At 44.1% G+C, this 13,918-nt stretch overlaps 1 protein-coding gene across 1 annotated transcript; it reads right to left on the bottom strand.

Moving 5' to 3' along the window:
- Positions 1–712: 712 nt before the first annotated feature.
- scn4bb (sodium channel, voltage-gated, type IV, beta b) lies at positions 713–7,522 on the bottom strand. Its single transcript, XM_071338450.1, has 6 exons — positions 7,320–7,522; positions 6,649–6,978; positions 1,949–2,112; positions 1,476–1,698; positions 1,139–1,268; positions 713–953 (listed from the first exon to the last, which is right to left on the bottom strand). Exons 2-6 carry the CDS (start codon positions 6,725–6,727, stop codon positions 857–859), a joined length of 693 nt encoding a protein of 230 aa, XP_071194551.1. The 5' UTR covers positions 6,728–6,978; positions 7,320–7,522; the 3' UTR covers positions 713–856.
- Positions 7,523–13,918: the final 6,396 nt, after the last annotated feature.

Raw genomic sequence — 13,918 nt, 5'->3', positions numbered from 1 at the left:
CCCTCAGTAAGAGCATTGAAGATGGGTCGTGGCTGGGTCTTCCAGCATGACAACGACCCGAAACACACAGCCAGGGCAACTAAGGAGTGGCTCCGTAAGAAGCATCTCAAGGTCCTGGAGTGGCCTAGCCAGTCTCCAGACCTGAACCCAATAGAAAATCTTTGGAGGGAGCCGAAAGTCCGTATTGCCCAGCGACAGCCCCGAAACCTGAAGGATCTGGAGAAGGTCTGTATGGAGGAGTGGGCCAAAATCCCTGCTGCAGTGTGTGCAAACCTGGTCAAGAACTACAGGAAACGTATGATCTCTGTAATTGCAAACTAAGGTTTCTGTACCAAATATTCAGTTCTGCTTTTCTGATGTATCAAATACTTATGTCATGCAATAAAATGCAAATTAATTACTTAAAAATCATACAATGTGATTTTCTGGATTTTTGTTTTAGATTCCTTCTCTCACAGTTGAAGTGTACCTATGATAAAAATTACAGACCTCTACATGCTTTGTAAGTAGGAAAACCTGCAAAATCGTCAGTGTATCAAATACTTGTTCTCCCCACTGTATTTTCTTTTTAATATCATATGAAAAACAGTCCGAGGTTCAGGTCTTAATTTAAAAAAAAAAGATATATCAACTTGAACGTATGGGGGCGGTTTCCCGGACACAGCCTAAGTTTATTGGACTAACAAACACTTTCAATGAAGACTCTCCATCAGACGTGCTTCTCAGTCCAAAAAACCTGCCCAAGAAACCTGCCCATGGAGTCACATGTCAATACACATGTTTATGCATAAAAATACAGTATATGCATAGATATAACTGTATATTTATATATGGATGTACATACATGCAAGTACTCTCATTTCTTCTTTGGTGTCAGTGGTTTTGAAGTTTTGGATCCTGAGACATTGTTTGTTTCATCAGCTGAGGAAGATTGTACTAGGCACTCGATCTTTCTGTGGACGGGAGGAGCAGAGGAGAGAGGAGGGTTAGAAGAGACACCTGTTTTCCCACGTAATTTTATCATTGTAGCCCGACTGTATTGATGCTTTACTACAGTTTGGGCGCACTGAGATGAGCTAAAGGTGTTTCTCTGTGTGGATGGCCAGTTGGTCTCCATGGCCCTATCTGTCTTACTCACTTCCTTTCCTCGATTTTGAAGAGAACGAAGAGGATGAAGTTCTTCACCAGCATGAAAGTCATCAGCAGGGCGATGGCTCCGCCCACTGCAGAAGCAATTATGATGGTGAGAGTGTTGTCCACCACTCGTACTGCCGAGAAGGAACCAGGGAGGGGAGAAGGTAGGCGCTGATCAGACAGACATTAGCTAACTACAGTGCATCGTCTACACAGCACAACACATATAGACATTGTTGCTCATGGTACCCGACTACCCGCCCAGCATTTCCAAGTTTAGCACCAGAACACCTGTACTGCCTGCCTGGAGTAAAGCAAAGAGAACGCTAGTTAATACTCACACTCGTCCACCACGACAAGGGTAAAGATAGCGCTGTGGTTCTTGCCCTTCTCTTTGGGGTTGCGTCCGAAGCAGGTGTACTGGCCCTCGTCCTCAAAGGTGATGTTCCATAGCAGGATGGAGATGTTGTTGTGATCACTGGTGCCGATAAACTCCACCCGCTCCCGGTAGATACTCACTGGATGAGGATCCATCCCATCTGACGGAATCACTGACTCACAAACCTGAGAGGACCAGGCAGCCATCAATCATCTCACACACGCAATATCTGACCACAACTCCAATCAAAACACTCACATTAGAGATATCCCTTAGTGATGCAGAAAACTATTGGTCTACACCACCTAAATTACAACAGTTGAACATTTGACCTCCCCACAGCCCTGGTCCTATCTGTGTGACATCTGAGCTGACATGAATGACTGCAATTATGTGGCTGCTGTGTTTTAGTGGGCCAGGCCAGTTTTGACCCACCTTCTGCATAGTGCCGTTGTCATTGTACTGCCAGTTGAAGTAAAGGTTTTTGATGCCGATACAGCTGGCATAGGTGCAGGGTAGCAGCACAGTACTTCCGTTCAGCGCCTCCATGAATGGGACCTTCCCTGTGGACATCTCCAGACCCTGAGCAGACCACACACCTGGGAGGGAGGGAGGGAGAATCTATAAGGTAGTACACAATACTCCTGAGAAATCCAGAGAGGGAAAAGACAATACTATAGCTCATCCATTGACATAGAGCTTGTCAAAAACAATTGAGTGATAATCCCCTACCCCTCTAACCTATCCCTTCTTAACTGACCCTGAAAACTATCAGGCATTTGAAGACTATGTCTGACCTCAACAGAGGGTCAATATCATTTCTGCTTCTGACGTTCCCTTTGACCTTATCCCAGATAGTTACTGACAGAAAGATAGGAACAGCGAAACATCTGAACAATAACCCATTTTACCACTGAAACATACACGTAAGTTGACTATTGTACAGTGCATATTGTGCATATTGCAGTAAGATATGACAAGTATATACACTTCCATACATGCATTTGCATACACCCCCGCCACAAACACACACGCATGCACTCACACACACACACGTACAAACACTGTCTACCCAATTCACAGACCACACACACTTAGGTCTGCAGTAATGTTATGGTACAAACTCACAGACCTGACACAGTGAGATATAGGGTGAAGGGGAACAAGGGAAAGAGGGGGAATAAAATAGGAAGAGTGAGATTGTCTGTCTGTCTGTCTGTCTGTCTGTCTGTCTGTCTGTCTGTCTGTCTGTAGGTTGGTAAAAAGTATTAAATAAAGTTTCCATTATTGTTTGTATGTGCATGCTCACACTGTTTGTGATTGATTGTACAATTATGTAGGAGTTTGTATTTATATCAGGTATGTTATGTACAGCTACAAGTGTGTGTGGTATTTTATTACAGTATTTGGGATGTTGTGAGGCCATTTAACTTAATGCAGGCTCATTAAACTCAGTAATTATCAAATAAGTTCAGGCTCATCTCCCTCTTTAAGGTAATCTAAATAACGCAGGTCCCACCACCCATTTAACACAATCCAGATAATGCCGACACCAACACTTCTCAAGTGGACCTAAAGATGATGGATGGTTAGTCTGGTTACATACACTCACTGGGACTATACAGTAATGCTGCTCCCACACTTTCTCCATCTGCCCAGTCTGTCCTCTCCTCCAATTCCCTAAACAATAGTATTACCTGTCCTGTCCCTTCTGTCCCATTTTCTCTTGCTCTATTTGTCCCTCTGCAGCCCCCATTCCTCAAAATTCCTCCCCCCTCTGTTTTTACATCACCCCTCAGCTGTGTGACATCATCAATAACCGACTCAAGGTCAGGTTAGGACAAGCCCCTCCCCCTGCAGTTTGGGACAATATAAGGATGTAGTGTGGGCTGCACAGTGAGGGAGAACATATGTATGAATGCATAATTCCTTCGAAATGACTCACACACACACTCTCTCTCTCTGCCCCAATGCAGCACAGTGATTCTGCAGAAACTCACTCAGGGCAGATGCACCTCTCTTTCTCACTCTCTCTTTTGTCCTTCACTCTCCATTTCTTTCACTGTCATTTGGTTCTCTCTCCTTTTTCTCGCTCATATTCTTTCTCTGATACTCTGCATTGCGATTCTACTCTTGCCTCTGCATCTCTCTGTCTGTATACTTTCTCTGCTGTTTGGTGACCATTAACATACTGTATAGTGGTAACTGAAGTTCTACAGGATATGGCTCAAAGGGGTGAGTTAACTTTGAGAGAGGAAAAAGAAAGTAAGGCACAGATACAGGAAGGAGGACTTAACCCCATGCCATTCTCCATTCAGAGCTAAAGCAGGACATCTTACGTGGTGAGTCCCAGAAAAAGACCCTCCTAGACTCCCCTATGGATTGTGTCAGCAGCAGTCTCCATTGAGTTTCTGATCTAATGGCTTTGTTTCCAAACAGTCATTTGTGAGGTTCTCCCATACCCTCTACTTCCTAACCTACATTTGTCTCTTTCAAGAACACATCAAGCATGACACTTCATAGACCTACCTGTACAACTATACAATCCATAGAACCAGAACATCACTCACGTTTTAGACCAACCTTTTACTTATTCAGCAAATCCTCAAAACTATCAGCCTTCATGTCCTACATGACCCAGCAATCATGTGCATATGAAATAGTTTAATTGCAGCCAACGAGGCACATCATTTGGCTAAGATGGTGAATTGGGCTTCAGGGGGACAGAGGGAGGGGCGGGGTGTAATGCTGGACTGATCCTGCGGTCCTGTTGGCTCAGAGCGTGAGAACATCAGAGCCTGACTGAGCCTGGCAGACAGCTCCTGATCTGTTCAGCTGTCTGTTAGAAGGAACAGGGTAATATGACCCTGATATTATTACCCTGATAATTCACATAACAGATGCTGCTACCATGATGCCCTCCCTTCATCTCAGAGCAGTTCCCATTTCCCCACTGCATTACTACTCTATTCACCTGGGTCTGCAGGGGACCTTCTCATCACACTGACGTTGTTACCCGGAAACAACCTGACTCCTCTCATCACACTGAGGTTGTTACCCGGAAACAACTTGACTCCTCTCATCACACTGAGGTTGTTACCCGGAAACAACCTGACTCCTCTCATCACACTGAGGTTGTTACCCGGAAACAACTTGACTCCTCTCATCACACTGAGGTTGTTACCCGGGAAACAACTTGACTCCTCTCATCACACTGAGGTTGTTACCTGGGAAACAACTTGACTCCTCTCATCACACTGATGTTGTTACCCGGAAACAACTTGACTCCTCTCATCACACTGAGGTTGTTACCTGGGAAACAACTTGACTCCTCTCATCACACTGAGGTTGTTACCCGGGAAACAACTTGACTCCTCTCATCACACTGAGGTTGTTACCCGGAAACAACTTGACTCCTCTCATCACACTGAGGTTGTTACCTGGGAAACAACTTGACTCCTCTCATCACACTGAGGTTGTTACCCGGAAACAACTTTTCTCCTCTCATCACACTGAGGTTGTTACCCGGAAACAACTTGACTCCTCTCATCACACTGAGGTTGTTACCCGGAAACAACTTGACTCCTCTCATCACACTGATGTTGTTACCCGGGAAACAACTTGACTCCTCTCATCACACTGAGGTTGTTACCCGGGAAACAACTTGACTCCTCTCATCACACTGAGGTTGTTACCCGGGAAACAACTTGACTCCTCTCATCACACTGATGTTGTTACCCGGAAACAACTTGACTCCTTTCATTAGATGTTCTTTACCATTCGGCCATCAGATTTGCCACCAATGCTCCTTATAGGACACATCACTGTACTTCGTATACCCGCCGCAAGACCGACTGGTTGATGCTTATTTATGTGTGTAGTCATGCTGTTAGGTCTCTCTTTATGTGGTGTTGTAATGCTACCATGCTGTGTAGTCATGCTGTTAGGTCTCTCTTTATGTGGTGTTGTAATGCTACCATGCTGTGTAGTCATGCTGTTAGGTCTCTCTTTATGTGGTGTTGTAATGCTACCATGCTGTGTAGTCATGCTGTTAGGTCTCTCTTTATGTGGTGTTGTAATGCTACCATGCTGTGTAGTCATGCTGTTAGGTCTCTCTTTATGTGGTGTTGTAATGCTACCATGCTGTGTAGTCATGCTGTTAGGTCTCTCTTTATGTGGTGTTGTAATGCTACCATGCTGTGTAGTCATGCTGTTAGGTCTCTCTTTATGTGGTGTTGTGTGTTTTTCCTATATTTTAATTGAATGTATTTGTAATCCCAGCTCCCGTCCCCAGAGGAGGCCTTTTGTTAGGCTGTCATTGTAAATAAGAATTTGTTCTTAACTGACTTGCCTAGTTAAATAAAGGTTAAATAAAAATAAAACAATTAAAAATTACTTGACTCCTTTCATCACACTGATATTGTTACCTGGAAACAACTTGACTCCGAGATAAAAGCTAAAGGAAAATCTATGCAGTAACTCCATGTTGTACAAAGCTCTTAGTTTTGTGTTTGCAGTAAAGGCAAAGTAAAATGATGTGTTAAATGCCTGACATCAATAAAGTCCTTTATTCATTTTAGCCCTTTTAATTCTTATGAATACTACTGCTATGATAGACTGCTTGTGGCCCTGCATAATAATACTGTGGATGACATATCTAGTGACACACCTCTGAAGAGACACTAGGCCACTGCTGCAGCTTTGATAAACTTGGATTCATGTTGTTATGTACAATGAGATTATAAAATCACTATTCTATATGTAATTCTGTGGTTACGTATGCCCAGTTATCCATCAAACATACTTAAGCACGCAAACTGACAGCGTTTTCCAGCCACCACACAAATAAAACTCTGATACCAAGTTTCACCAATCAATCCACACAGTGAAAGGCCAGCTGCCACAGTATTGCAAATCACTCTGCACTGAGAGCAAGGTTTTACCCGTGTTGAGTTCACTCTTTGGAACAACAAAATGACATCACACAGCAAATACAGTAAATGTTTCATAGTACACAACAGGGCAGTTGTGCTTGCGGAATTGGGAAAATTGCTTCATACTTTACTTAAGAGAGAGAGGGAATGGATGAAAAATAAGCACTAGGGAGATATATGACTGAGACAGAGAGGTCTTACTGAGCAGCAGAGTGATGATCAGGCTGGAGAACAGACACCTGGACCTGGGCTGCTCAGCCCCACTCCCCTGGACGTCCATGGCAGTCTGAACCCGTCCAAAACAGCCCCTGCTGTGGGATCCAGCCCGGGGTCCGTTGGGCTGGAGTTATCCCGTCAAAAACTCCTCTGGTGGTCAGGTGGATGTAACCCAGAGTCCCACTGGTCTGGTTGTGTGTTGTGCCTGGGTGTCTGATCTGATCCCAACCGAGGTACCACGTCCCACTGTGTTGTTAGCCAGTCCTGGTTGTGGTGCGTCTGCCTGCCAGCCCCACAACACTCCTGTCAGAAGGACTGTCGGTTAGACAGAGGGCATGCAGAAAGAGAGGAAGAGTGAGAATGGGGAGGGTGGGGGAGGGTGTCAGGGAAGGGGATGCAGACTTAAAAACAAACTCAAGACAAACTAAGTCAATCAGCTATGATCCTTCAGAGAGCACTCCTAAATTGAGAGAGAGAGAGACAGATAGAGAGAGAGGAGCAGAAATCGTGAGAATTTAAGAGATAGAGAGAGAGATAAAGACGAGAGAAAAGAGAGAGAGAGAGAAGAGAGAGAGAAGAGAGAGAGAGAGAGGGGGGAGAGAGTAAAGTGGATGTAAAACACTGTGTGCGCAGTGTGAGACAGTACTGCACCATACCTCTTCCTGTGGCTGTGTTCCCGAGAGGCTGGACCAGCAGGCTGACTACAGAGCACAGCTGAGTCAGTGAGGACAAACGCACGGCAGAGCAGAGGAGAATCACTGCGCACAGCCAGTCAGTCAGGGTGGATTCAAGTAGATTCCACCAGCCAGCACTTCCTCTGCAGAGAAAGGCAGGCTGCAGCCCCAGTCAGAGAGAGAGAGAGGATGGACAGGAGGAGTGCTGATGCAGTATCCCCGGTGACTTATGGCTGCTGGATCGGACGGTCCTGTCTCTTCTTCCTGAATAGCAGAGCCCCAGTTTCTTCTTCTCTTTGCCTGCCCCTCTGGCTCTCTCAACTTTTCCCTGCTCTCTCTCTTGGCTCAGTGCCTTCCTGCCCTTCTCTCCCCCCCTTCCTTCTCCTCCTCTTAACCCTCCTCCCTCCCTGTTTGTCTCCCTCTGTCTCCCCCTCCCCTCTCTTGACTCAGGGTGTGAATGCAGACGCAGGCAATTTTGTCAGAGTGCTTATGGAGATCAGAGAGTTCTGCAGGTTGGAGAAGGTGGTGTAATACAGACCCGGGACAGGCTCACCACTACGCACTACCCTGTATTTATAAACACCCTGGATGTAGAAATAGATATAACAGGATCCAACATTGATATATAGGTAACTGCCAAAATAAAGGAAACACTTGAGTAAATGAGGGATACAAAGTATATTGAAAGCAGGTGCTTCCACACAGGTGTGGTTTCTGAGTTAATTAAGAAGTTAACATCCCAACATGCTTAGTGTGATCAGTGAATATTTTGGCTACCATGGTTAGAAGACATCTCAGTGACTTTGAAAGAGGGGTCTCAAAGGAGCATAGGGGGTTTACATGATGTGTGTGTGTGTGTGTGTGTGTGTCAGTCACCAGATCTTAACCCAATTCAACACTTATGGGAGATTCTGGAGCTGCGTTTTCCACCACCATTAACAAAACACCAAATGATGGAATTTCTCGTGGAAGAATAGTGTCACATCCCTCCTATAGAGTTCCAGACACTTGTAGAATCTATGCCAAGGGGCAATGAAGCTGTTCTGGTGTCTTGTGGTGGCCCAACGCCCTATTAAGACACTTTACAGCGTATGCTGGTGTTTCCTTTATTTTGCAGTTACCTGTGTGACAATGTCCCAATTATAAAGATTATACATTCATCAATCACTCCCTTGAGTTACACTGTAACATGTGAACATATTTTACTCCTGTTATATCTGGTCTGTACCTGAATGAATGAGGGTGTGTTTACCTTTAATGTGAATGTCACTTTGGGAGCTCTCCCTCTCTCCTCCAGTGGAGGCTGCTGAGGGGAGGATGCCTCATAATAATGGCTGGAATGGTGCAGATGGAATGGCATCAAACACACAGATAATTGTATGTGTGGGGTACAGAGATGAGGTAGTCATTCAGAAATCATGTTAAAACATTATTTCAACCAGTGAGTCAATGCAACTTATTACGTGAGTAGTTAAGCATATTTCTACTCCTGAACTTACTTAGGCTTGCCATAACAAAAGGGTTGAGGAAACCCTGATACCATTTCACTGATTCCGCTCCAGCCATTACCACGAGCCCGTCTTCCCAAAATAAGGTGCCACCAACCTCCTGTGCTCTCCTCACTCATCCTCCCCCTATGATAGATTGACAGAGTTTAGTTTCCTGTGACTCTGCATTTCCCTCGCCCCCTCCCCTCTCCTTCCCAGGTTTTCACATGATGATATTGATATGGTGGAGGTGGGGGTCTGGATTAGTTGCTGTCCCCAGCCCTACACAGCCAGACCAGGTCTAACGACAGTGTTATATTCCCCTACATCAGGATAATTAGCATCTATAGCCACCAGTATACCCTCTGGTAAACAAGGAGCCAGGGAATGTGTGTGAGGGACGGGATGTGTGTGTGTGTGTGTGCATGTGCGTGTGAGTGAGAGTGCATGCCTGTGCAACGGTCCCTGTCCCTGTAAACACTCAGAAGGTCAAACCGGCGAACATAGCATAACGTTCTCATAATTCTGCACTGACACTAAGGTAATGTGGCTGGCAGTGCATTAAGATACGAGATGGTGCTATCACCCCCTCTCTCTTTTACACACACCTTTTCTCACTTTTTTCTATCTCACTCCTTTGCCTCTCCCCCTCTCATGTTCTCATACTTTTTTGATTGCATTGTGGAGAGAATCAGTACAAGTCTGGACATCCCAGCTCCTGTCAGGAGTGGACCTACAGGATTCTACTATTCTACTTCAGCTGCTCGGCACAATTTGACCTTTATTAGTGTCATTATTAACTAACCGGATGGGTATCTGACTAACCTGCAGAGGACTTCTACTTTGAAAACTGTGACTGGACTTTCAAAAGTAGCCAGCTGGAGGTAACTGCCAGTAAAGCATGTTTCTGCTTCCGTCGCAAGTTAATTGTGGTCTGTCATTCATAAGGAAGGTTATTTCCTGTGTTGTGAACTATTTATTTATAGTCTTTTTAAGGGGGCGTGGAGAACTTTTCACTAGCCGTCTGCACATTTCTCTTTCAAACTGATTTAAATCAGATACATGAAGTATGTTTTTTGCCTTTCATCTGTCAGTTAAGTACTTCTCTCTGCTTTTGGTCTAATGTTTCTGCTAATTGTATGTTCTGAAAATCTGTTAAAACAGGGAAGTTTCTAAGAAGTACTAGAAGTATAGTTTTTCTGTAAATGGTGTGTAGATGCAGTGTGTTGGGACACGGACAGGGAGAGGGAGGGCAGGTAGAGGTTGTTTATGCCAGGGTTTCTCAAACTCGGTCCTGGGGATTTCGTTTTTTTACCCTAGCATTACACAACTAATTAAAATAAGCAAAGCTTGATGAGTTGGTTACTTGAATCAGCTGTGTAGTGCTAGGGCAAAAACCAAAACGTGCAACCCACGGTGGGCACCTCACGGTGGGTACCAGGACCTAGTTTGCGAAACCCTGGTCTAAGCTAACGTGACGTGGATAGAGACAAGAGAGGGCTACTGAGAGGTGGTGCCAGACACTTTAACTTCACCCAGTTTGCGAAACCCTGGTCTAAGCTAACGTGACGTGGATAGAGACGAGAGAGGGCTACTGAGAGGTGGTGCCAGACACTTTAACTTCACCCCAGTTAAAATCATGATCAATCAATGCAATAGGAAGTGGAGTGTATTAAAGTGTCTGCCTCCATCCGTAGCGTCAATACGTAAATATGAGATTGTGTCTAGTCAGCATATGGCTGCAGGACATTACGGCAACAGACCTGGCACCAGGACAGCAAACACACACGACTGGTAAATTATAGAATAGAACTACAAAATAAGTGCAAGATTGTCTAGAATTCTGAACAAATAGTTTGCAGTTCTGTCTGTCTGTCTGTGTGTGTGTGTCTGTGTGTGTCTGTGTGTGTCTGTGTGTCTGTGTGTCTGTGTGTGTCTGTTTGTGTCTGTCTGTGTGTGTCTGTCTGTGTGTGTCTGTCTGTGTGTGTCTGTCTGTGTGTGTCTGTCTGTGTGTGTCTGTCTGTGTGTGTCTGTCTGTGTGTGTCTGTCTGTGTGTGTCTGTCTGTGTGTCTGTCTGTGTGTCTGTCTGTTTGTGTATGTCTGTATGCGTGTATGTCTGTATGCGTGTATGTCTGTATGCGTGTCTGTCTGTCTGTGTATGTCTGTATGCGTGTATGTCTGTCTGTGTGTCTGTCTGTTTGTGTATGTCTGTATGCGTGTATGTCTGTCTGTCTGTCTGTCTGTCTGCCTGCCTGCCTGTCTGCCTGCCTGCCTGTCTGTCTGTCTGTGTGTGTGTCTGTCTGTCTGTGTGTGTGTGTGTGTCTGTGTGTGTGTGTGTGTCTGTCTGTGTGTGTGTGTGTGTGTGTCTGTCTGTCTGTGTGTATGTGTCTGTCTGTGTGCAACTGTGTGTGTCTGTCTGTGTGTCTGTCTGTGTGTGGGGGAGGCCCATATGGGAGGTGCTGTAACTAGGTACACTGCTCTTCCACCAGAGAATAATTGCATCGGAGTTGGGAACGCTTCCAGAACTGAGAGAAAAAAACAGAAAGAGAAGGGTGATGCAGACCTGTGCAGTGGTCCCAGAATTACACTCATCAGATGTACACACACTCAGAAGCACCACCTTCATCACTAATACAATATACATTCAACACACTAATATTCACAACCATACATCCACAAGAGACACCCTCATTCTAAAACATACACACACCCTTGAATGAGTAGGTGTCCTCTGCAGTTACTGCAGCACAGCATCTGCTCCAGCGGGAGGAGATGGGCACAAACTGATTTACTGCAGCACAAGAGCACGCACACACACACACACACCCTCATGTATACAAACACACTATTACACACACTATTATAAGCACATTCTAGATACCTACTTACTGTAACGGCGTTCCTCCTCCCCTTCATACGAAGAGGAGGAGTAGTGATTCGACCAAAATGCAGCGGGTTTTGAATACATAATGATTTATTAAATCAATCGACGAGACACGAAAACAAACACTGGGAAGGATTACAAAATAACAAAAAACGAATGTAGACTGACCTACACCATGAGTACTTACATAAAACACGAAGCACGTAGGAACAGGTACAGACTATAACAAACGAACGAACAAACGCTACAGTCCCGTGTGGTACGCAGACACAGACACGGAAGACAATCACCCACAAACAAACAGTGAGAACAACCTACCTTAATATGACTCTCAATTAGAGGAAAACGCAAAACACCTGCCTCTAATTAAGAGCCATACCAGGCAACCCAAAACCAACATAGAAACAGCAAACATAGACTGCCCACCCAAAACTCACGCCCTGACCATCACACACATACAAAACAACAGAAAACAGGTCAGGAACGTGACACTTACACATACTAAGTTTATCACTTTGTGCTTAGGACAGCAATCCAGGCATTCCATCTTGAGGACACACAGGCAAACGTACACCGCTGCACACATGTGAACACACATAGACTCAAGCATAAGTACCACTAAAGTGACTAGCTAAGTACCTGCAGCGTTAACATTAAAGTAAGGAACAACCATTAACAGACTGGGACAAGGCTAAACAAAACTCTCGCAAAGTGAATACATGACCTAAATTGTTGCAACATATTGCTGATTCCCTCCTTTCCCTCTCTTTCTGTCTCCTGCTCTCTCTTCCTCTCTTTTCCCTTTATTCAAGGTCAAGGTCACTGACTAAAATAAATATTCAAATAATTTTGTCTCATGTACTTTTACTCTATAAATGATCTAGTTCTCAAACACAATGACCTAACCACAAACTGTAACTCACAATATCAGGGAAAACATATTTCACAGTAAATCCAACAAATGATACTGTATCTTTAAAATGTATATCCAGTCGAGACTAATTCAAATATCTCCATGTCTTTCTGTATGATGTGTATAAGTATGTATAATGTGATTGTGTATAATGTGAATAATTGTGTATAATTATGTTATATGTGTTTAATGTGTATAATTATGTAATATGTGTATAATTGTGTATAATTATGTAATATGTGTTTAATGTGTATAATTATGTAATATGTGTTTAATGTGTATAATTATGTAATATGTGTTTAATGTGTATAATTGTGTAGAATTATGTAATATGTGTTTAATATGTATATTGTGTAGAATTATGTAATATGTGTTTAATGTGTATACTCTTTCTGGGTGTGTACTGTATGTGAAGGTGAATCAAGGTTTTTGAGTTGTGTGAATAAAGTCTTCTGTTCCACCCCCAGTTAATCTGTCTGAGTAATCTATCATCCTTAGTCAGAGTTAGTTAGATTATCAAGGAGGCAGCTTTTATTTCAGCCCAACAAAGCTCTGCAAAACACACATCCAGTGGCAGGTCCTCACATGTCACTGGGCTAGTCCAAGACACTCTAAACCAGGGGTTTCCAAACTCGGTCCTGGGCTTCCCTCAGGTGGTGTACGTTTTGGTTTTCTCCCTAGCATTACACAGCTGATTCAAATAACCAACTAATCATCAAGCTTTGACTATTTGAATCAGCTGTGTTGTGCTGGGGCAAAAACCAAAACGTGCACCCAGGAGGAGCTCTAGGACCGAGTTTGGGAAACTCTGCTTTAAACCACACACCTACCTGCTCACACAGGCACTACCCAGCCTGGCCTGACCCCGGCCGTGTTGGTGTGGCTGTCTCTACAGCAGGAAGGCTACACACTTGAAAACGTATATTAATGTGCACAGTAAACAGTAAAGATTATACTTCTGGTGAAGTGTGTGATAGGCAGCCAATGATAGGACCCTGGCATTGTGATAGGCAGCCAATGACAGGCAGCCACCTCTCTGCTTTGTCTCTTTCATGCCTCCATTTCAGGACTGGATCTATCTTGCTATAAAACCGTTCTACTCTTATAGGTAAGGCAGATTTACAACCTATATCTTATGTCATGAAAACCATCTTTAGAGTTAAAACCATCAAAACAAGCATTCCTTTATTGAAAAACACACAATAAAATACATCTCTCAACCTTATAAAACGTATGATAAAATATACAGTTTTGATCTTTACAAACGCATGCATGAAATAAATCAATAGAATCATTC

Source organism: Salvelinus alpinus, chromosome 13, assembly GCF_045679555.1.
Source record: "Salvelinus alpinus chromosome 13, SLU_Salpinus.1, whole genome shotgun sequence".
Taxonomy (NCBI): Eukaryota; Metazoa; Chordata; class Actinopteri; order Salmoniformes; family Salmonidae; genus Salvelinus; species Salvelinus alpinus.
The sequence above is the reverse complement of the archived record's forward strand: the minus strand, read 5'-3'. Positions and strand labels throughout refer to the sequence as shown.

What these genes read in the sequence shown, in the direction of transcription:
- scn4bb (XM_071338450.1), bottom strand. Translation starts at nt 6,727, where the DNA reads ATGGACGTCCAGGGGAGTGGGGCTGAGCAGCCCAGGTCCAGGTGTCTG. An exon ending in ACAACGGCACTATGCAGAAG is followed by an intron (nt 1,699 to 1,948) that starts GTGGGTCAAAAC and finishes TGGTCCTCTCAG; the next exon opens with GTTTGTGAGTCAGTGATTCC. An exon ending in CCTTGTCGTGGTGGACGAGT is followed by an intron (nt 1,269 to 1,475) that starts GTGAGTATTAAC and finishes CCTTCTCGGCAG; the next exon opens with TACGAGTGGTGGACAACACT.